We start from the raw sequence: 24,994 nt of genomic DNA on the forward strand, positions 1-24,994 counted from the left end.
TCAACTGAAGAAAGAAAGACATGGACATCTTGGATGACATAGGCGTGAGTAAATTATCAGCAAATGTTTTTTTAACTAAAAGAGGTTACCGACATCAGATTGTGTATAGACACATACCTGTGTTACATATCTTGAGATGAACCTCACTGCCCAATTTTTTAAGGGAAGCAACCGTGTCTTCAAAGAACACACCTCCGTGGGATCCAGCAATGGCATGAATCTGAGATCTGTTTGCATGTCTCATACCAATGGCAATAGTGTCGATGGAATTGTCTCTCAGGACTTTCGCAGGTTGTGCTACATCATCTCTACTATCCCCATCTGTCAGAACTATCAAGAACTTCAAGGCACTGGAGCGCCCTCCTTTAGACTGATCAAAAGATTGCAACACATCTGTAAGTGCTTTTCCAGTGTACGTTTTTCCGTTCATCTGTCCGATGTTTCTAAATTCGTGTAATAATCTAGTTTTGTTATCAAATGCATCTAAGGAAAACTCCTCTTTTGTGTCAGTGCCATACTGAACCACTGCAACACGCTCCTTGTCTGGTCCAATTGCAAACCTTTCTATTACAAACTCCACGATTTCCTTCATGTTTTCAAAGTCTTCAGAGCTAACACTTTCTGATCCATCAATCAGGAAGACAACATCTGCAAAAAGACCTTCACAACCTAAAAATAAGAAATGTATAAAGTGAATACTCATTCTGTGAAAAGAATCTTGAATCATTTATTTGCATTGGATTGCATGTTATCATTTTATCACCAAATTGAATAAAAAAATGTGCAAATCAAGTAACAGTGCAAACATACCATGTAAACATATTGAATTTCTTACCTTCACATATTTCTGTAAGGATATCTTCCTTAATATCCTTGAGAAAATCGTAGTTTTTGACATAATACGTTCGTTGTGGACTGCCAGATATCAATTCGAGCTCGGGCACAGATGCATTTTTCACACCAATAGCATAAATGATGACATTCTGTTCTGTTCTCAGTATTTCAGCAGGAACTTCCACCGACTCTTCAGTCCCTATTGATTCGCCATCTGTGATTACTATCAGCAGCTCACGAACGTTTTCGCCGCGTGTTTGTACAGCTTCTTTGAATAGCGGTATCATTTCTCTTAACCCCAGATCAGTCCTAGTGCCCCCTCCATTCATAACGAGATCCTTCACAGCCTTTTCCACACCAGCTTTTGTGCTATAGTCGTGTAATCGGAAAACTGTGGTTGCGCGGCTTGCGAACTTCACCACCCCAATGCGCACATTGTCCTTCCCAATCTCAAACACATCAAGCCATTCAATAATAAACTTCTTCATATCTTCAAAGTCTGCATAGGATATACTTCCTGATTCATCCACAAGGAAGTATATGTCAGCTTTGACTGTTTGCTTGCAACCTACAAAGGAGTGAAAGAGTATTCCATTAGGAAATTGGAATTGAACATTGCGCTAGTAATAAATATTTATATATTGTGCAAACCTGTTAATATTCCGTCGAAAGTGATTCTAGGTATGATGGCATCTGTGATTTCATTGCAAAGTGTTTTGGTTAAAATCTTCGCAAGGGAATTTAGTTGATCAAAGCGTTCCACATTTAACACAAACTTCTTGGGTGGGTAGGATGCAATCTCTCTCAAGTCATCCTCTTTTGTGTCTTTGATCCCGAGCGCAAATACAGTGACGCCCGATCGCCGTAAATCTGCTGCGGCGCTGGCCGCGTCATCTTTGGACTTTCCATCGGTGATGACGACAGCAACCTGCTGAACATATTGATCTTTTCTGCTACCTCTTGCTTTGGTAAACACATGATCTTTGGCAAACTTCAGAGCGGCTCCGGTGTATGTGCTACCGCGACCGTACGTCATGCTACTGATGTAGTGCAGGATGTCAGCCTTATCGTCGAAGGTGTTCAAGTACACGTCGGCTCGAGGGGAGTTGCTATAGAGGATCACGGCTACCTTTATTTTTCCCTCGCCCACGTCCAGACCTCTGATGGTGCTCCCGAGAAAGTTGCGCACAAGTTTGAAGTTTTCGGATCTGATACTGGTGGACTGATCAACAATAAAAGCGATATCTGCCACCACGTCAAACTTGCACTCTGTCAAAAGACATAAGAACTTTACATTCTGTAATATATCGTTTTTCAAATCTAGTTATGATTAAAACCTAGTATGATTAGTTCACTTTGAAATTAATTTTTGGTATGTTTTAGCTTACCTCAAGGGCATCCAAGATGTAGGTGTCTTTCTTTGAGGTCTATGGTCACCACCTCAAAGAGCATGCACAGAGAAGTCCAAATTAAACATGATTTAATGACTCGTAAATGTAAGTACACATTGATGGCCTAAGACACGAAACGAGCGGTTTGTGTGAGAAAACAAACACTATTTATATTGTTTTTACCTCGTTAGCACAGCCACAAAGCACCCGCGCCCTCAGATCACGTGGAAGTGGCTGTGGTTACAAGAGGTAAAAACTAAATAAATCCTGTTCATTTTCTCACACAAACTGCTCGTTTCGTGTCTTAGGCCATCAATGTGCACTTACATTTACGAGTCATTAAATCATGTTTAATTTGGACTTCTCTGTGCATGCTCTTTGAGGTGATGACCATAGACCTCCATTATATGACTGATAGCCATGAACGGTTTGACCTAAAAATATAAAATTTAAACTACTGTGGAAACAAGACAACTGCATCATGAGGTAAGCTGAAACATACCAAATATTAATTTCAAAGTGAACTATCCCTTCAAGAACACTTTATGAATTTTATTGAAAGAATAGAAGATTATGCAAGCACTCACCATCTGTGACAGGGACGTTCTCCCATGTGTCAATGGCAAACTTAAGGTTCTGTTGCACTTGTTGAATGTTGCCAACTAACTTGTAGCTGTGCTGTTGACTAGATATGTCCTTCATCTCATCCGGATCAGCTTTCTTTAAGCCAACAGCAAAAACCGTCACTGCTTCTTTATTAATTTTACGGGATGCTTGGACGACACCATCATCAGATTCTCCAGCCGCAATGACTAACAGGAACTGCTTAAAACCTTCAAATGCGCGACTTCCAGCAGCGCTATTTAAGAAATTTGTGCGAACATAGTCAATTGCATGGCCAATTCTACGCTCCCCTGTAGGCCTCAGCTGCAGGGTGCGTATCAATGACATCATCTCAGTCTTGGTCTTGTTAGTATTAAGCAGGAACTCCTCTTTGACATTTTCGCTAAACTGAGCCAGGCCGACACGATTAGCGTTCTTTCCCACGTCGAGCTGGTTGACCAGTCTATAGAGCAAATTCCTTATTATTTGCTGCTCTTGTTTAGATGCTGAACTATCAATCAGTATGAAGATATCAGCAAATTTTTTCAAAAAAGCTGAAGAGAATGGAAACAAATAAACCATTTAAACACTAGGGTGCAGACAACAGTAGATTAACAGTATGACGGGACTCAAAGCATAAAAAATTAATGTTGGTTTAACCTAAAAAAAGTAAGTAACCTGATTGGTCCTAACCCTCCTAACCCTAAATTGTAAGTTTATTCAAATTAAATATTTGAGTTAATACAATGAAGGAGAATGGTTGTATCAAAAGAAACTCAAAATATTATGTTATCTGAAACTGAGAACCGTACATGCGAAGAGGGTGGGGGTGGGATGGGTAAAGTTTGTGCAATATATATATATATATTATTGTTTTATATTTTGGTGTTTAAAATTGAAAATCATTATCCTGGTAAGGTGTGTTTGTAGGGTTGTACATGTGTATATTCCTTTTGTTAAACATGAATTTAAATGTAAAAACAATATATGTTATCTGAACGACATAAATTATCTAAGTTGATTTGACAAAAGAAAAAATCTTGTGATTATCATGATCATATATATATATATATATTTTTTTAGGGTTGTCAAACGATTAATCGCATCTAAAATAAAAGTTTGTGTCTACATAATATATGTGGGTGAACTGTGTATAATTATATTGTATACATATAAATACACATATTTAAGAAGAAAAAAAATTATTTATATATAAAATATTTATATTTATATATAATATAAATTATATATAAATCAATATACAGTATATACAGGAAAATATTTCTTAAATATATACAAGCAAATAAAATAATTATACACAGTGCACCCACATATATTTTGTAAACACGAACTTTTATTTTGGATGTGATTAATCGCGATTAATCGTTCAACAACCCTACTTTTTTTTTTACAGTGTACATTTATGGAAAGTTTTGGTTTTGTTTGTATTCATATATTTAATAATCCCACAGGTATAAACACAAATGGGAAAGCATACAAGGTAAAATGTTACCTTCTGACTGGACGCCCACAGTAAAGCACACTTTGTTGCGCAGGCTCTCTTTTAGACCTTGCAGTTCTTGATAACTGTTAATGCTGAATAAGAACTCTTCATGTGGGATATTAGCAATGGTGCGCAGCTTTTCCATGTTGCCTGTTCCCACCCTGATCACAAAGATGGCAACTCCCATATTTCGCAGTCTCTGGGCAGGTTCATCTACAGCATCACGTGATTCCCCATCTGTGATGACTATGGCAATGCTAGGGATATTCTTTCTGACCAGGTTGAAGTACTTCTCACGGATGAAAGTCAAGGCCTGACCAGTGTTGGTTCCTCCTCTACGGTAGATAAGACCATCCAACTTTTGGTGCAGGTCTGCCTTATCTAAATAGTCTCCAAGTAGGAACTCTTGGTATGTTCTGTCACTAAACTGGGCAAGTCCCAATCTCACCTTGTCAGGTCCAAGGTTAAATTGGTCCACAAAAGCATGGAGGAACGTCCTCACTTCTTTAAAATTGTCCCCAATGCTACTAGACGAGTCCACGAGGAGCACAATGTCTGCCTGAGCAGTATCGTTGCAGCCTGGAGCAGCAAAAGGAAGAGTTTCAGTTAGACCATTTTAACAAATTTAGAAGAAACAGAAACAGAACAGGAAGACAATACAATGCTGAATAAAGTTATTTTTGGACCAAAATGTATTTTACTATACACATGACTACTTTGATGATGTCTTTATTTCCTTTCTGGACAAGGACAGTATCCCGTACATGCATTTTCAATGGAGGGACAGAAAGCTCTCAGACTAAATCTAAAATATCTTAAACTGTGTTCTGAAGATGAACAGAGGTCTGACGGGCTTGGGATGACTTGAGGGTGAGACATTAATGAAATCATTTTCATTTTAGGGTGAAATAACCCTTTAGTATGCTTTAATCAGACTTTCACATGTGATATTTAAAAAAAAACAAATCCCCTAAAAATCTAAATTACATTGACAGAATAGTCAAACCAAGTGTTCAAACTTCAAACTTAGGATTTCAAGCTAACCCTCAAACTATTTTAAATTCTCAGGCAAGGTTATTTTCAAGCTAACTTTCAAAGTTTGAAAAAAAAAAAATACTTGGAATAGGTTTCAAGAGAGCTTAAAGGGGGTTTCAACTGGCTACTTATCTCCCACTAATTCTCCCACACATATCCAGTAAAGCTGTGACTCAAGAGTTTTGAATTGGAAGTTTTTCAATGTCTAATGTTACCTTTTGTCATCAGGATGACCTCTTTTTTTGTTTCCTCCACAGTGGTGCAGAGTTCCCGGATTACACTCTGGGAGATTCCCTGAAGAGCTGCAAAGTCTGATACGCTGTAGACATGCTGATCGTACGGCTCGTTCGCGATCTGTTTCAGTAAAATCTCGTTTGCATCTTTGATCCCTATGGCGTATATTTCGATTCCCCTTATCTTTAGCTCTTGAGCATGTGACTCAGCCTCATCTTGAGAATCACCATCTGTGATAACAATAGCAATCTGAGGAACATTCTGCTGGGCTCGACTTCCGGCCTCTACAACAAACTGATGTTTCAGCATGAACTCCAAGCCCAGGCCAGTAAACGTCTGGCCGGTTTTATAACGCATGTTTTGGATGTAGTTCAGAATTTCCTCTTTGTTCTGGTAAGTGTTAAGCAAAAACTCAGTATGCGGTGTGTCACTGTACTGAACCAGACCGATCCTGATCCTGTCAGGAGCAACTTCAAAGTTCTCTACGAGCGAGGAGAGGAATTTACGGATTTGTTGGAAGTTTACCAGCCCAATACTGTCAGAGCCGTCCACCAGGAATACAATGTCAGCCACTGTCTCCCGTGTACAGACTGAGAGAAAGAAAACAACAATCAGACAAAACTAATGAAAATAATCATCGGTATGATCTAGTCAATTCTGCCCCTACCAAGTTGTTGGCCATTGCTGACAAGAAAACATAATGACAGAACAAGCAATCCAAGTAATCCCCAATCCTTCTCCATGCTTGAGTTCCTTGTTCCCTAAAAAAAGAAACCAATGAGGTTAATTTTCTGCAACACTCGCATCACCAAACAGAATTGTAAATGTAATATGATGTTAGCTTTAAAAGGATAGTTCACTTTGAAATTAATTTTTGGTATGTTATGTTTCTGCAGTAGTTTTAATTTTGATATTTTTATGTCAAACCGTTCATGTCTGTCAGTCATATAATGGAGGTCTATGGTCACCACCTCAAAGAGCATGCACAGAGAAGTCCAAATTAAACATGATTTAATAACTCATAAATGTAAGAACACACTGATGGCCTAAAACACGAAATGAGCAGTTTGTGTGAGAAAACGAACAGTATTTATATCGTTTTTACCTTTTGTAACCACAGCCATGTCCAAGTGACCTGAGGGTGCGGGTGGTAACAAAACGATATAAATACTGTTCGTTTTCTCACACAAACCGCTCGTTTCGTGTCTTAGGTCATCAATGTGTTTTTACGAGTTTTCAATTTCAATTTACGAGTCATTAAATCATGTTTAATTTGGACTTCTCTGTGCATGCTCTTTGAGGTGGTGACCATAGACCTCCATTAAATGACTGACAGACATGAACGGTTTGACCTAAAAATATCAAAATTGAAACTACTGCGGAAACAAATGGTGCTTTTCCACTGCATAGTACGGTACGGTTCGGCCTAGTACGCTTCGACTCGGAGCGGAACAGTTCGGTTCGCTTTGCGTTTCCACTGCAGTAGTACCCCTTCAAAGTGTGTGGGACTGATCGTTATTTGCGCGCGCCTCTACTGCCATGACATTATCTTAAAAGCGCCACATTTTCAAACCCACAACACAGGAACAATAGAGACTATCGAGGGGATGGTGTTCCTGATTCTCGGTATGTGGTTGTTTTTAACTGCTAGACGGAAAAATGTGTTTAAAATGAGGCTGATGGCAGAAAAACAAAAATTCTGCTAAAAAAAGTGTCTCGTGTCTCGTGTCGCAAATCCAATGACGCTAGTAGTGACGATTCTGTCTGACCAATCAGTGATCTGCAGTGTTTCACGTCCCATTTTAGTACCGGTACGGTACGCATGGAACCTCAACAGACCAGGTACCATTTAAAGCGTCCTGAAGCGAACCGTACTGTACGGTACCATGCAGTGGAAAAGCACCACAAGTGAGCCGTACCGAACCGAACCGTACCGTACCATGCAGTGGAAAAGCACCAAAAGACACCTACATCTTGGATCCCCTTGAGGTAAGCTAAAACATACCAATAAATAATTTCAAAGTGAACTATCCCTTTAAGAAAGAATGAATGGCTATATTAGGAAAGTAGGGATGTTGTTATATATATCAAAGGACACAGAAATCTTTCCACTTTCCAACCGATCTTTCCTGTTTTGAATGAAAAATAACACACTGTTTGTCAAGACTGTCAGGTTGAGATATGAGATCTACAGTTTGTGTGTATTACTGGGACTACGACCACTTAAACGTCCTTACCACACAAGGGCCTTGTATCCAAACGGCGCGCTTTATGTTTACTTTATGTTCACTTTATGTTTACCATGTAAACCACGGCCATCGCAGGTCAGCAAAACCGCAACAAGTCCGATCAGACTTTATCAAATGTGCACCGATGCAGCAGCATTTGCAGAAATTTCACAACTAGTGAAGCCTAGAAGACCAAGACTCCATGTCTATTCATCGATTTAACATATCTTCAAGATACAAATACATGTCAAATGTACGCACGTCTCCTGGTCCCAGACAAACATATCAAGGTCAAGGATGATCTAAAACCCATCCATTGTTGTATCACGTGGGCTAGCATTGAGGGGATTCTCCTCTGAAGGGCTGATGTTTGTGGACTTCCTTAGTCTCTGAATTGCTCTTACATCCTTAAAACATCTGCCTACAGTTCAGCAAAATATTTACTTGAGATGTAGCACAAGCCCATCAGATGAAGAACAGACAGACATCTCCAGCAGAACGGCAAAATTACAGGACAGATCTGTAAACATCACTCACTTTCAGGTTCTTACATTATATGTGCAAATTAGTGAACATAGATGTAAATAAACGATAAACTACTACAAAATGCTAAACAATTTATGATTTTGTTGTTATTTAATTAACATTTTTACAAAATATTTTATCAGTATTGAGAAAATTATTAGTTTTATTAACATGCATGAGTATTTGTATGAGGACACAAGTATACTGTCTTGATCATATCTTTTGTTAATGTATTAAATTAATTTTTTAATGCTATTTAACATGCAGTTGTCTGAAAAATGTATAATACAATTGTTTAGTGATTGTGTGTACAACAACTAATATTACAACTGATCAAAAACAAAAGCCACTAAGACTAGAACATAATTCTAAGAAATTATGTAATTAATATATATCTGAATATAGACTAAATGTAGTTTTGCTCTAATAATTATATAAAGACCTCAATGCGAAGCAGAGCTTGAACATCTAAAAGTTAAATACCATGACAATCATATTTAAATTATAGTTTTAAACAATTCAAGGAATTATAAAATTCAATATTACATTTTTATATACTTAAATGTTATACATAGACTGTGTAGGATTTCATATCATGGCATCAATATTTTTATGACAACATAAACCTTGTCTTGATATCATCTTTTCTTGAAATAACCAAACATTTGAAATGCTATTCAGTTGATGCTAATCTCAGTTACACACATCTGAATACATACAAAAACAGTTCTAATATTTCAAATTCATATTCATTCCAAGCCACTAACAATAACAGAAGTAGCAAATGTGTTTCCAGTTTTAGCATAGATTGTTTTCCTAATGTGTTTAGGATCAATCCTCACTCTGTGTCTATGAAAATAATGGCTAATGAACATGAGAGATCTGAACCCACAAAAAGAGGCTTGAATAAAACCCAAATAAAATCTATACATAAGATGCTATTTGAACTTTTGTTTATAGTACAAACATGAAAAACCCAGTGATCTTTTCTGTGAAGTTTTTCTCTCAAGCATCTCGACATGCTAAAATACTCGATCATAGTATCATCATAATGCCTTTGCATGGATTATACTCAGATCACCTCAGTGCAAACCGCTTTGTTCTTTAAATATAATAAAAGATGAGAGTAAAGAGGTGAACTTACACAGAACCCAGGCACCGAAGGGACGAGTCCAACCTGAATGAGAAACTAAAAATCTGAAACTTCTCATTGAAACTTATCAAGCCACTCCTCAACACCATGATTTCCATTTTAGGAGAAGATGACTTTCAAGACATGCACATATTACAGACCCACACATGCACCATTGATTCATCATTTGTTTATCTTCACCATTGAAAAGCTTGAATGTAACATGCTCACACCCAACGTTTGGATTATTGCAGATGCTTACAGCTTCATGTTTGTTGCTTCCTTTAATTTTATTTAATATTTCTATCAGTGCTTTTATAACAATGAGAATAGTTCACCAAAATAAAAAAAAACGTTTCATCAGTTACTCACCCACAGGTCCTTCCATGGTTGTTTTTGCTATTGAATAAGCTCTAAAATGATTAAAATGCACACACACAAAAATCACCATTAATTAGTCCAAATGATTGTGTACTCTTGATTTTGCACATTAAAAGCAGATCATTTGATCCGATCAAGGCCCGTTCCTGACAGTACCTGTATCTGTGGATTTTTTTCCTCTCAGTCTGTGGTCCATCATCAAGAACACAAGACAGGAATCTGGCTTCTCTTCCCAACATGTGCCTTGACAAAAGCAGTCTGTATACATATAAACACAAATGGACACGTTCCAACACCGCATGTAAGTCATGCTATAAACACAAGCATAAAGTGACCAGTTTAACCATTATTTATGTCAGGCAAGACAAGTATTTTATAATATGTTAGAACCTAATTTAAAACAGTAAATCATTATCAGCAGATTTATTCATCTTTTTACTGGAATTTGATTCAGTTAGCTCGGGTTCAGAAGTTCTGCTTGGATGTGTATTGCGTTGGGTTGGTTAAATCTTACTGATCGAAAATAGCTTGGTTAATTCCTTCATTTGCGCATCTTTAACACTGTTTTATTTATATTGTTAGTTCTCCATGGGTGGGTCATCAAGTTTGTTCTAATAGGGTCGTTTAAGGAGTTTAAATAGATTCTTGTTTAGATTTGTATGATAAACAGTTTGGATCTGTGCTGGGACACCACTTGATGCCCAATGTAAAATATTCGGAAGTAATTTCGGAAGAAACTATGTAAAGTGAACCAGTTTCTGATGCACGACGCACAAGTCTAGGACAATTGTGCCTCTTTCGACCACAAACGCCTTCTTTCATCAGTTTTTTGCACTCTTCTCTTTAACTTTTGGAAGTCTATAGAACTCGAAAGGTATTTTCCCGATGCGACCGATCAGTGGACCAAAACTCGACCATTTTTCAGCAACCATTTTTTGCGAGTCCGTTCTGTTCAATGTTGTTTACGTTCTGTGCCTCCAAAATGGCCGATTTCCGGATTGGTGACGCATCAATTTGGGCGGGGTCTGAGCGTAGGAAACGCTATCGGTTACCAGCCACCAGCGGCAACGCCTTTAGCGAGCCCATTATTTTGGCAGGAGGACAGAGACGGATCTAAGAATACGAGAAAAAAAGGAAGAAAGTAAAACAATGCAAAAAGATAAGGCAAAAGAAAAGGGACCATAGGAACAAACTCACAAAAGCGCAAAACAACGGTATTTGGAAAAGCAGCATCAAGATGTTCTTTTGCACTAATAGCAGTATTATTATGTTGTTGTCCAAAAATATATATATAAAATAACATTGTTTCCGTTCTCAATAAATATTGTTTAAGCCATATCAAGTTGTTTCAAACATTTATTTCAAAGAAATAAAAAAGTAATGAACAAGGCACTCAAACAACACTTTTGTGTATGTGTTGCGTTAGCCTGGTTCAACCAGACTCTAGTTCATTTCATTTCATGAAATTGAGCGGAAGTGCGTAGGAGGGCGCACCCAGGCTAGTGTTGCGTATGCAAACAGTGAAAATCGTATACTAAGGGCATTAGCCAACCAAGCAATCCAGCGTCTCCTCGTCAGATACTTTCCCTGATGCTGTGTCCATTTTGGTAACCAAAAAACCTGTATTCCATTGTTCCTATGTTTTCCATATGTTTCGTGTTACTGGAGGAGTTCAGCAGTGACTTCCAGGCATGTTAAAACAGTGCGGAATTGCGAGAACCTCCTCTAACACACGTAAACAATCATGTTTTGCCCATGGTTTTGCCTGGCAATCCTACCAACATGGCGGAGAGGGGAGGGGCTCTGTACAATGACGTCAACTCCACATTCTCAACGGACTTCAGTGAGAACCAAACGGTTCAAGGTCCAAAAGACAGTTTCAATACAAACTGTTTTAGGTCTTTAAACGATTCTGACGATGAATACAGGTCTTATCAAACGAAACGATCGCTCATTAAAAAAAAATAAGTTTTATAAGCTCAAATGGTCGCCTTGCTCTATTCTGTGATGCGCGTTCCTGACTCTCCTGTTCGAACTCGTTCATGGAAGCTAAGACGTATCAAAAAATAATTTCAAAGTGAACTATCCCTTTAAATTGATGGGGGTTGAAAATGAGACATGCTCCCGTTCACGTGCCGGCATCTCCATTACCTAATTATATTGTCTACTATATTTGCTTCTTTTTTATTAATCCAGTCAATTTGTTAATGAAAACATTGACTAAAATGAGCATTCAATTTATACAAAACAAAATTTACTTGAAACAAAACTTCATAAGTGGTCACAATTATGACTGACCCATTCCATATGTCCAGACATTGGAAAAATATCAGCCCACGTGCGTTTTATATTTAACCTGAGGGAAATAGACATGCATGCATGACACAAAAAAATCAGAAGCACTGATTTATATTTCACATTTACCAGTGTTGATAGATTTAAACTGTTGGCAGATTTAAATAATGTAAATTTTATTTATAGCGTGTAAAGTGGATCCTACAAATGAGCAGGAATAATGCTAAGAGAGAGAGACAAACAAATAAAGTAATTATTTTTTTATTATTTAAATGTATAAAGGTTATAAAACTGTAAGCAATGTAACAAAAGAACAAAACCAATCAAAAGATCACAACATTCAGTCGAACATTGTTTCTCTAAGGACATTTTCCTGCTTACAAAATATAAAATCTGTTATCTATGTGCCCATTTATATGCATTTAATGCTAAAAAATGGAATAGCAATTCTTCACAGAAAAGCTAAAGAAAAGTTTTCCTCAGACAAAGCAAAATGAATTATGTACAACCATAATTGAAAGTACTGTACAAGGAGGGGAAAGGGAACGAATCTAACATTCAGCTTTAGCTTAGCAAACTTTAGCTTTAGTAAATTAGACAAATTTGTCTAGCTATTGAAACTAAAACTATATTAGCTGTAAATAGTGAGGTGAATAAGCGCTGATTGAGGTAAAGGTTTAAACAACTGAGAATACAGATCATGCAAATTCACACAGACACACACGTATATCTATAGATAGATAATTAGCCCAACACCAGATGAAACACACACACCACACACTGTGAAATGATGCAGTAAAAACATACACTACACACTGTGAAATCACAAATAAACACACAAAAGCAGATCAGACTTTCAGTGAGCACTTATCACTTCAACCAGCAGCATGAACCAATGATTCTCACCTTTATAACAATGACAAAGAGCAAATATATGAATTGACAACAAATATATATATATATATCAATAAAAACAAATAAATAAATCACAGCACTGGGCTTCTGCGGAAAATGTCTGGCACATTAACAAAGCGTCGATAGACAAGGAGGTTTCTTTTCTGCCACTCGTCGAGGGAGACCGATGGACCTTTGAGACGCGACTTACGGAAATTCCTACAAACAAATGGAGAAGAAAAAAAAACACAACACAATGATTGTAGAATTGGGAAACTGCAGGTTTCACTCAACCAACATAATTAAATATTCATAAGCTGAACTGTATATGCTGCTATAGATATTACCTGTGAGAGTTATTAGTCTTGGATGGACAGAAAATCTAATCACAAAGTTTACACTCATTTCCATGACCCCTTGATTGCTTTAACTTCTACAATAAACGCTTTTCTGATATTTCTATATAACCACAGACGGATTTTCATTCCTAACAAATGAAATACGGCGCTTGACTTCCATTCAAACAGAACAGCCTCTGGTTGCATATTTTCTCAGAGTTTGAAGGCTCCCCCTAGTGGAGGGACTGCATTAATAGACAATTTTTTTTTTTAAATTTTTTTTAGGGCCCAAGCCCTGAAAGGGCGAAGGCCCTATTGTTTTCCTTGGGATTATTTTTCTTTACTATTATTATTATTATTATAATAATTATTATTTTACTACCTTTTGGGCACTTTTGGGGCCCTTAACATGCTCGAAAACTCTTGAAACTTTGCACACGGGTCAGAACCCGCGGCCATCAGAGCCGGGCTGAAGCTGGTACCCGGGCGTGGTAGGGCGGCTCGTCAGCGCCCCCTGGAACGGGGTCCGAACACTTGGTCCATAACTCAAACACGCTTGTATGTAATAATATGAAACTCGGTACACATGTTGATCTCATCGTTTCATCTATACCTCACACTCTTACTTTTTACCCCAGCCCAACAGGAAGTCGGCTATTGAGGTTTGTTTGTAAAACGCTCGCAATGGAATGTCATATACTCCTCCTAGAGCTTTGATCCAAATTCGACGAAACTCTGTCAGCGTGAAGTCAAGACATTGAGGATGAAAGTTTGCGAGGGGATTTTTTATATCTCGAACGGTTTGGCCGTGGCGAGGAAACGAAATCATGGCGAAAAACGTGAAACAGGAAGTGTGTTATAACTTCAGCATACATTAACTGATCTTGATGAAACTTCAGCAGTGTGTTCGCTGTAAGAGGACGATCACATGGATGTGACTATTGTGAGTCAAAGTTATAGCGCCACCAACTGGCAGCAGGAAGTGTGTCACTTTCAAAATGCTTTGATATCACCCTTTTATTTTTACCCGATTTGCTTCAAACTTCATATGTATAATGTAAACATACGGCAGATGTAGACCTGTGAATGGATTCTTAATATCTTTGAAACTGTTGCCGTGGCGACGCATCAAACTTTACCCTTCTTTTAGGATGCTTTTTGGATGCTTTTGAGACCCTTAGCATGCTTCAAAATGCATGAAACTCGACAGACACATCACATTTATTAGCCAGTAGACATGTGCAAAGTTTCAGAAACGGGCGTGGTGAGGGCTCAGTAGCGCCACCTTTTGACAAAAGTGGGGTTGTTAGTTTTAACTAGAGTTACAAAAATTGGTATGTATATTGTACTCCTCGAGCCGGACAACTTTCTAATTGACACTTATTAGCTAGGACCCACAGAAAGTCAGATATTTTTGTTTGAATATGGCCACTCTGAGCCTACATGTGTCTGTGTCTCTGTGTCTTTGGCTGGCTGGCTGACTGACTGGCTGGCTGTCTGTGTGTGTGTGTGTGTGTGTGTGTGTGCAGGGGGAGGGGGCTTAACCATTTCACTGCTGTGTGTATGACCTGCATAAAGAAAATACATTTCTCAAGCCTGGTATTTTTTAAATAAGTTTTTATTTTTATTTTTTATAAGTAAAGGCATATAACTAGTTTAATTGTAGTGAATTGACAATAGTTTTATATAATTAGTTTATTAATCAGATTAACTTGGTCAATAAACTTGGTCTGAAAATTTGGTCCATAAATCAAACACACTTGCATGTAATAATATGAAACTTGGTACACATATAGATCTCATCGTTTCATATATACTTCACACTCTTACTTTTTACCCCAGCCCAACAGGAAGTCGGCTATTTAGGGTTGTGTTTAAAACACATGCAATGGAATTTAAATTATTGCTCCTAGAGCACTGAACCAAATTCGACGAAACTCGATCAGCGTGAAGTCAAGACATTAAGGATGAAAAAGTGCCACAGGATTTTTGATACCTCGAACGGTTTGGCCGTGGCGAGGAAACGAAATCATGGCGAGAAACATGAAACAGGATGTGTGTTATAACTTCAGCATACATTAACTGATCTTGATGAAACTTCAGCAGTGTTTTCGCTGTAAGAGACCGATCACATGGATGTGACTATTGTGAGTCAAAGTTATAGCGCCACCAACTGGCAGCAGGAAGTGTGTCACTTTCAAAATACTTTGAAATCACTCTCTTATTTTTAAACGATTTGCTTCAAACTTCATCTGTATAATGTAAATATACGGCAGATGTAGACCTGTGAATGAATTTTTGATATCTTTGATACTGTTGCCGTGGCAACGAAACAAACTTTAACATTCTTTTTTGATGCTTTTGGGACTCTTAGCATGCTTGAAATTGCTTGAAACTCAACAGATACATCACATTTATTAGCCAGTAGACATGTGCAACTATGGCAAAAGATTAAAGTAATGTGAAAAAAGTAAACACTAAAAGCCTCATATCTTCTAAAAATGTAATTATACATCATTTGTTTCTAAATTAAATTATACAAATATTATAACTTCCCCAATTTTTCCCTTTTTTCATTTAAGAATTATGTTTACGTTCAAAAACAGCCAGAATTGTTGTAAAATTCAGAAAAAAATAATAATCTGAGTCATACGTAGTGCTATACTGCCCTCTTGTGTTCAATATCAGGTAGGCCTATTGTGTATATTCCCACCGGTTAATCAACGTGTGACTCCGCTGGGACTTGGGAGCTTTTAAATCGCTTACTTAAAACCGAAAGTCAAAATACGGATGTCCGCACAAGACATTAATGGTGTGGAGTAGAGCGAGCATTTTAAATAAATTCCTATTAAGTAGGATTGAACTAAACAGAAAGAATGTTCACTCTGTTCTGCTGGTTCCTCGCTGGTGGATCATATGATTACTTTGTCATAATCTATGACAAAAATGCTATTATAAACTATATTAATAATAGATAATACACATTGCTCTTATTTTTAAAAAATACATTCATGAAAAACAAGATAACAAAAATCATAAAAAGATATAGCCATGGCTGCTATAAATGTTTGAAATGCATAGGACAGATGTTTAATGACGCAGCAACATATAATTGAAAGGCAATTAATAATCTGTCATTACGTCACTGCATTATGATATTACGGCTCCAATACGGTGCAGCACAAAGCACTTATGTGCATCCCGAGCGGAGAATGATGTGCTTGAAGCCACATGAAGTTACAGCGCATTGAGTCCGTATTGAAAAGTTCAAAGCACAAAGGAAATACATATTTATGAACAGTGTATTATACATTATATATCTATGCAATAGTTTATTGAGCCTTTTCTTTTAAAGGTTTTAAATTTCAGTTACTGTGTGCGTGAAGAACAATTATAGTGCTCTGACTCTAGTGTTGTGATCTAACCGACAGCGTCTGACACCCGGTAGAAAGTAACACGATTAAGTTACAGCAATAAAGTCCAGCAAGAAAAAGTTTCTTCATTCGAAAATATAGACCTTTAGACCTTTATCTTAAAGACCCAGTATAATAGGATTAAAGGAACACTCCGACTTTTTGGGACTTTAGCCTATTCACCTTAACCCCCAGAGTTAGATAAGTCCATACATACCTTTCTCATCTCCGTGCGTGCTATAAGTCTGTTTGACGCACCCACCGCTAGCCTAGCTTAGCACAAAGACTCGATGTGACTGGTTGCAGCTTTCATACTAATCCAAATGAGTGGCAAAATAACGCAAACGTTTTCCTATTTACATGTTGTGATTTGTATAGTCACATAATGTACAAATAACAAAGTCAAATGAGACACAGACATCTTTTAACCGTATAAAACCTGGGAACTATTCTCTGAAGGCGAAGCACTGCTACTTTGACGGCGTAATAACCGCATCACCGGAGACACGCCGTGGTGAGGAGCGGAGAGTTCGCTCGGTGTTTGGGTAATAGAGTCAGCAATTAATAAATAGTAAAAGCGTAGTTTAGAGTCATGGGTTTTCGCTCTATTGTAAATAGCTGCGACTGTAAACAGGGGAGGTAATACCATGTTTCACAGAATTCCAACTAAAAACGCTGACTGGATGAAGAAATGGCTAACTTACTCTGGATATTTATCCAAACACACCTAAGATTATCAAGGGACATTATGTTTGCTCGGTACATTTCAATGAGGACGACTATTTTGAAAAAATGGAATTTGCCACACGGACCATAATGTGCTGAAGGATACGGCCATCCCATCGATAGCACAGACAGGACAAGTGGATCACCTGCGGCTGAGGTAATTGTTCCGTTATGTTTTTAGATGACCTACTGTAACAGTGCCTTTAGCCAGATCTAATGTAACGTTAGTGACACTATTATATGATTAGGGTATGAATATGTTTTTATCTTGATGCGGTGCGGACGCGCTTGGGGAAAAAAAACGAGCGCGTTCACCGCGTTGAACTTGCACCCTGCGCGCGGCGCGCCTAGTAGCCTAAATTTGAAATCACCATGGAAATAACGAACTTGAGCGTGCAAAAGGGTACGATAGGCTGTGAGTTCATTGTGCAAAAACAATTTGTGCTATTACTTTCCCCTTATTCTATCCTATAGTAATGCAATACTGTATATTATATAGGCTACTGTTGAATACATTTGGTTCAGCTAATAAATTGCATTTAAAATATATTGATTCCTGTAATAATAATTATTTATTCATGTGATATTTATAAATCTGGGTGCGTTTTTGGTTGGAAATCAATGAAACATGGTACTGTATTACCTGGTCTCCCCTGTTTATTGTCACAGCTCATACAATAAAGCAAACACCCATGATAAACTATGCTTTTCTATCTAACGTTAGTAATTGCTGACTCTTTATTCCAACGCTGAGCGAAGAGAACTCTGCTCCTCGTCACGGTGCGTCTCAGGTGATTGTTATCACTCTGCCCAAGTAGCAGTGCTTCCCCTTCAGAAAATATAGTATTTATACGGTCAAAAGATGTCTGTGTCTCATATGGCCTTGATATTTGCACACTCTGTGACTATACAAACCACAACATGTAAATAGGAAAACGTTTGCGTTATTTTGTCACTCATTTGGATTAGTATGAAAGCTGCAACCATTCACATCCAGTCTTTGTGCTAAGCTAGGCTAGCGGTGGGTGCGTCAAACAGACTTATAGCACGCACGGAGATGAAAAAGGTATGTATGGACTTATCTAACTCTGTGGGGTAAGGTGAATAGGCTAAAGTCCCAAAAAGTCGGAGTGTTCCTTTAACATTGAATCATCTTGAAGATCGTTTAATCATTGACTGTAACCGAATGCGACGTGCTGTTTGAATGCTGAATGGAGAATGACTGACAGGCGCAGAGAGGGAAAAGTTTACGTGTTCTTGAATTTAATGACTTAAATATTAATTTCTATATCACATAATAGCTTCAGAACACTTATAATACAGTACACAAAAACTTTATGGTACTTTAGAAAGTTTTTGTGCCTTTGTGCCTTACATAGAATAGTATATGCACAATATAGAATTTGAATCAGCCTCGTCAAAGATGGCAGTGTCAGAGCCGATACCGATCCTGAGTATCTAATCGGCGCACTTCTTTTCAACAGTCAAATTGAAATTGAAATTGCTTGAAACTCAACAGATACATCACATTTATTAGCCAGTAGACATGTGCAAAGTTTCAGAAACGGGCATGGTGCAAGGACTAAATAGCACCACCTTTTGACAAAAGTGGGGTTGTTAGTTTTATCTACAGTTACAAAAATCGGTATATACATTGTACTCCTCAAGCCGGACAACTTTCTATTACATAGTCATTAGCTCGGACCAAGAGGAAGTCCGATATTTTGGTTTGAATATGGTGAGCCTCTCTCTGAGCCTATGTCCCTGTATAAAGCTAAGTTTGCCTATCCGGAATTAACATTGTAGATATCAACAACGTCTTTCTGTCTAGTCGTAATTACATTTTGGATAGTTTGTATTATCATTTAAGATATCTGTAACATAATTTTGACTAGTCGAAATGACAGAGTATGGCAAGCCGTTTTAACATTTAATCATGAAAGGGCCAAAGCCTTCGGCACCGCCACCCGGGTGCCTTTAGGTAACTAAAGGAACCGGGGTTGCGGTGCCACCGGCTTGGGCCCGCCATCGCTGCTCGCAGCTATATTTTTTATTGAATTTTCAAAATCAGAGTTTGATATCAAGTACTTGACATTTCTTTTACACATTTTCTGATAAGTATAACATTTGATAAGTAAAACATTAAAACATGAAACAACAATGATTTGGAAAAAGAAGAAAAAAGAAAAAAAAACACGAAAGAAAAAAATAAAATAAAGATAGAGAGCATCACATATATATATTAAATTCTTTTAGAAGGGATAGAGATCTTTGGGCTTTTCAATTTTTTTAAAATTTTACAGACTCAAAATACATTTTAAAGGCTGTTTTGAAATGAGCAAAGTTGGGTTTTGAGTAAACTGGTACTTTAGATGGTCGCTTCCTGTCTAGGTAGACACTTCTTGGCAAGAATATATTGGTAAGACAATATAAGAAATTAAATCTGGCTACAAACACTAAATCAGGAAGCTAAACATACAATAACGTATTTTTTCCGAATCAGTCAAAAAAAAAAAAAAAAAAAAGCACCCATCTGTGGACTCGTTCATCCAGCTCTGACCATCTTGCTTTCAGCCTGCGATTAGCTTTCTTTGTTTTCTTCATTACAGTTAAAGGGATACTCCACCCAAAAATGAGAAGGATTGGAACTTTGACTTCCATAGTATTTTTTTTTCTACTATGGAAGTAAATGGTGCCAAACAACTGTTTAGTTCCAGTCGTTCTTCAAACTATCTTCCTTTGTGTTCAGCAGAAGAAATAAACTCATACAGGTTTGAATTACTTGAATTTTCATTTTTGGGTAGAGTATCCCTTTAAGGGGGTCACACACCGGACGAGAAGCACCACGTCTAGGACAACTCAAAATATCGCACACCGGACGCACACATTCTCCATTTATGGCCAGCAATATTGTTATGTTTAAGTAAATTATGCAATTAAGATCACGTTTCGGAACCACAGCCACGTCCAAGTGACCTGAAGGCACGGGCGCTGATGGCTTGCGTGTAAGTGATGGCTTGCGTCACTCATTGTTTACACAGAGATTTTGTAAGTTTTACCTTTCACTGTGAAGATCTAAACACATTGTGATTTCCTGTATATCTAAATATGTTAAGATCTTCACAGTGAAGGGCAACTGTATAAACAATGAGTGACGTACACGCGTGAGAGATCACTTCCGGCACTAGCGCAGACCCAAGCGCCCGTGCCTTCAGATCACTTGGACGTGGCTGTGGTTATAAGAGGTAAAAACGATATAAATATTGTTCGTTTTCTCGCACAAACCGCTCGTTTCGCGTCTTAGGCCATTTACGAGTCATTAAATCATGTTTAATTTGGACTTCTCTGTGCATGCTCTTTGAGGTGGTGACCATTGACCTCCATTATATGACTGACAGACACGAACGGTTTTGACCTAAAAATATCAAAATTGAAACTACTGTGGAAACAAAGACACCTACATCTTGGATGCCCTTGAGGTAAGATAAAACATATCAAAAATAAAATTTCAAAGTGAACAATCCCTTTAAGTGAAGTATTTGTTTTATCAAGTGATTTATTCCTTTATTTATTTTTACTTTTACATTTACTTACTTCGAATTTCGAAAAGGCTGCATTTTCTATTTTCAAAACATAACTTCTTTTGATTTTGGGGTGTAACATGTATGTGACATTTACCTGCGAGTGAGATCTGAAGGGTGTTGCCAGTGTGGGTCGTTCCTTCCAGTTCTCCGATTAGCAATAGTGTTCATCAAAGAATGAAGCTCAGTGATCGCACCTGCCAACACACACACTAGTCAACAGCATCCTTCATATCACATTCACGTTTGTGCAGTGGAAAGCATACTGCTGTTATATCAAAACACTTCTCAACCTAGTCTGATAAGTCAGTGTTCACATTGACATCTCAAAGTGTGAACACAGACAACTTTTGTGAATGTTAAAGCCTAAATACAACTACAAGTAAAAACCTAAAGTTAAGCTACGTATAAATGAATTACAGCACAGTCACATGGCTTAAACGTAACCAACATTAAGCTTCCAAAAACTATTTCAATCTTAATTATTTAAAATTTTGAGTTAAGTGTAAACATGACGAGGCTGTCAACAAGTAACCACATACCTTATCTCACACATTCAACAAAAAAATAATCCATTCATTGACTTTCAGATGATGGAAACAAAATGCTAATATGTCCTGGGTTTCGCCTACAAAAAAAAACAATTCCTGCAGCACTCTATTATTTCTACAGGTTTGGTACACACCTGGAAAAACACATGTATGATAGTTTGGTAAAGTGTGATACCGTTTGCTGCTCCGTTCTGCTCTTTCATGTGTCTCTTCACCGAGTCCACATATGTTCTCTTGTTTCTCTCCCACTCGTCTTCACTAGACAACACCACTGGTTTGCAGATGGTCTTCGTGCTGCCCGGAACCACCACTTTAGATTTCACCTGCTCAGCGCACAAAAACGCAGTTGGGAAGTAGGAGAACTCATTGCAGATGAGTAACATCTGTTCATGGCAATTCTGTCATTCTTTTATACTCTCTGAAGATACTTTACGCAGCTCTTTTGTATGAAAGCTTGTGTCCACCACAGAATGAAAAATAGTTAATTGCGACTTTTTATCTCACAATTCTAACTTTACATCTCGCAATTCTGACTTTATTTCTCAGAATTGTGATATATAAATGGTAAATGTCAGAATTGCATGATACAAAGTCAGAATTGATTGATATAAAGTCGCAATTGCGTTTTATAAAGTCAGAAATGCATGATATAGTCGAAATTGCATGTTGTAAAATCAGAATTGTGAGATATAAACTATTCTGAGGGGAAAATATTAGTCTTTTTTTCTCCTTAGAATCAGATCACTTGGACTTGGCTGTGGTAACAAGAGGTAAAAACGATATAAATACTGTTCGTTTTCTCACACAAACCGCTCGTTTCGTGTCTTAGGTCATCGATGTGTACTTACATTTACAAGTCATTAAATCATGTTTAATTTGGACTTCTCTGTGGATGCTCTTCGAGGTGGTGACCATAGACCTCCATTATATGACTGACAGACAAGAACGGTTTGACCTAAAAATATCAAAATTGAAACTACTGCGGAAACAAAACCTAAACCTTGGATGCCCTTGAGGTAAGCTAAAACATAACAAAAAATAATTTCAAAATGAACTATACCTTTAAGTTAACAAATATTTGTAAGGGCTTGTTTAGCTTTCCAGATCAGATGTTACCAATCTGCTTTAAGATTGCTGAAATGTTCTCTTATCATGTTCCACAACAGGCAAAATAAAAGGTCTGAATGAAACAACATCAGAGACAGAAAATAATGACAGAAACCAGTGATAATGCTACAAATATATAAAAGATGGAGCTCAAACCTGGACCTGAAGGGGCAGCGTGCTTTCAAACGTATCTGAGGCACTTTCTTCATTTCGGCCTCTGTCCGATGATGCCTCTGGATTTGCCTGCTGACTGACCGACAACAGCTCTTCTTCCTCTTTCAATGGAACAACTGATTCTGGGGCCGTGCTTTGAGACTTTGATTCGTGAACCTCACTGAATACCTCACTGAAATCACCCTTCCCAGTTCCCTGAGAGCCAACAAAAGGAGCAGAACTGCAGGCTTCGAAGTTCAGGAACGCACACAGTTTTATCTCCGCAGACAAAACCTCTCTGTCCCATTTCAGAACTGGTATCGGGGAGGGAAGACTCTCCCGGTCTCTATCTGTATGGTTCTGTTTGCATTTGGACAGAGGGGTGGACATTACAGGGGTCACAGATTGATCGACCTTTGACCGAGGGGGTGTGATGTCCTTTCTGATTAACAGTGGCTGCAGAGGTGTGGATCCCTGCGACCCGGACTGGAAGTCCAAGGAATGATATCCAAGATCTTGGGAGCATGTTCTAGTGATGCGTTGCCTTTTTAGGGGGGTCTCACAGACCTCATCGAGACTTGAATCAAGGCGTCTCTTCTGTGCTCTGGATTCATTATTTGAAATGTGTACTTGTATGTTGTAAACAGGGCTGTTGCCATTGTTCTGCTGCTTAGAGCACACCAAATGTGAATATACAGATAGTGGTTTTAAGTGCAAAGGGGAATCTCCCTTAAACATTGTTATTATTCAAGATTGGAAGAGGAAGAAGTGCTGTCTGGTCAGTTTTATCAAAGCAGGAAAGTGCATGAACCTAAGAAGAAACAATGTTTATTGTCAGTAGATTAGACGAATGTCCATTTTGACTTCAAGGAGTCACAATTCAAATTCGTCATTTTGATGCATGCTTAATATTCCCTGTTTATGCAAACAAAGAAATGCATCACGTCAAACAGATGTTCGTGACATTGACTCTAGTTTTAAACTAATTGGTTATACTACTAGATATGTGCACGAGACTTGAAAACAATCTTCGTTTTTTAAAAAAATATTGCTTCGGGCAAAATGTGTAGTGCCACGCGCTCGCTATAATTTGTTAAAACACTCAAATACTAGTTGAAAGTTGATTATTAAGTGTGGATAACAAATTTTACATTTTACCTGTCGATAGAGCTTCTGTTTTGGAAATTGTTATTTAATCTGCCGTTGAGTTTCATCCATCATCAAGTACACAGCGCGGTTTCACCTGATATTTATAACCTCTCAGCCGCACTTCGTCTTATGATTGGATGGAAATCCAAACATGTGATTTTTGATTTTTTTTAATTTTACTCACAATTTCGCATCATTCAAAATAGTATATAAATATACACAAGTGAAGAAAATGTACGTTACAATATACATATATATATAAATATATATAAGAATTAGAATTTATTAATCCTACTAGTGAAAACGTGGAAACGTGGGTCGGCAGTTACTCCTAATGATTGGCTGAAAGTATTAAAAATTATTCAGAAATAAAACAGCATAGATATTTAATAATTCAATAATAAATATAGATAATTAACCTTCTAAAATATAAATAAAATTCAATTATCCGAATTTATTAATCCTACTAGTGAAAACGTGGAACTCATTAATATTTACACGTAACGCAAAGGTCGGTCAGTGATTGGCTGAAAGGCAGACGACGGTAGTTGGTGCTTCGCTTGAAATTGGTTGTCTTTTTAATTTATTTTTTAATCTTGCGTTACAACACTATCCTTACAGACAGTCTATGGTTCTATCCCAAGTGCAGAGACTACTTATATATACATCATTGGTTTGATTGGTGTTCCACCAAATACAATCTGTTATGAATAAACGGTGAAAATGTGACGACACCCTTTGAACTAATGGACAACTTTTTGCCATTGAATTGAAACCATTATTTAATAATAATTACTTGGTATTAATTACCACTCTACCTTATAAGGTCCACAACATAACAGCGCTGCATTAGTCTCACCGCTAGAGGGATTTATTATGTCAAAACAGTAATCAATACAAAGTACTTTTATCAGTTTTAA

General features: G+C 37.6%; 2 protein-coding genes across 4 annotated transcripts in view; both read right to left on the reverse strand.

The window, feature by feature from the left end:
• The window catches only part of LOC120479630 (collagen alpha-6(VI) chain), a 38,808-nt gene extending 28,684 nt beyond the window's left edge, over positions 1–10,124 (reverse strand). For 2 of the 3 annotated variants that reach the window (XM_089116770.1, XM_089116772.1), the window contains exons 1-9: positions 10,024–10,124; positions 9,859–9,899; positions 6,269–6,362; positions 5,583–6,191; positions 4,342–4,911; positions 2,813–3,382; positions 1,486–2,103; positions 836–1,402; positions 118–669 (exon numbers count right to left, since the gene is read on the reverse strand). In XM_089116770.1, the coding sequence (XP_088972896.1) occupies positions 118–669; positions 836–1,402; positions 1,486–2,103; positions 2,813–3,382; positions 4,342–4,911; positions 5,583–6,191; positions 6,269–6,344 (3,562 nt within the window). In that variant the 5' untranslated portion in view covers positions 6,345–6,362; positions 9,859–9,899; positions 10,024–10,124. Of the gene's footprint in view, positions 1–117; positions 670–835; positions 1,403–1,485; positions 2,104–2,812; positions 3,383–4,341; positions 4,912–5,582; positions 6,192–6,268; positions 6,363–9,498; positions 9,532–9,858; positions 9,900–10,023 lie in introns of all 3 variants that reach the window. The other variant, XM_089116771.1, reaches the window with a different exon arrangement.
• Positions 10,125–13,013: 2,889 nt separating this feature from the next.
• Positions 13,014–24,190, reverse strand: s100pbp (S100P binding protein). Its single transcript, XM_039672609.2, has 5 exons — positions 24,084–24,190; positions 22,929–23,736; positions 21,841–21,988; positions 21,212–21,311; positions 13,014–13,275 (listed from the first exon to the last, which is right to left on the reverse strand). The coding sequence occupies exons 2-5, from the start codon at positions 23,661–23,663 to the stop codon at positions 13,149–13,151; spliced, it is 1,110 nt and encodes a 369-aa protein (XP_039528543.2). The 5' UTR covers positions 23,664–23,736; positions 24,084–24,190; the 3' UTR covers positions 13,014–13,148.
• Positions 24,191–24,994: the final 804 nt, after the last annotated feature.

This window comes from Pimephales promelas, chromosome 11 (assembly GCF_988280905.1).
Source record: "Pimephales promelas chromosome 11, fPimPro1.hap1.1, whole genome shotgun sequence".
NCBI classification, from domain to species: domain Eukaryota; kingdom Metazoa; phylum Chordata; class Actinopteri; order Cypriniformes; family Leuciscidae; genus Pimephales; species Pimephales promelas.

Coding starts and splice junctions, on each gene's coding strand:
- s100pbp (XM_039672609.2), bottom strand. CDS start 23,663: ATGTTTAAGGGAGATTCCCCTTTGCACTTAAAACCACTATCTGTATAT. Junction 21,989..22,928: donor CGCTGCCCCTTCAGGTCCAG/GTTTGAGCTCCA, acceptor TGCGCTGAGCAG/GTGAAATCTAAAGTGGTGGT. Junction 21,312..21,840: donor GCAGAACGGAGCAGCAAACG/GTATCACACTTT, acceptor GTGTGTTGGCAG/GTGCGATCACTGAGCTTCAT.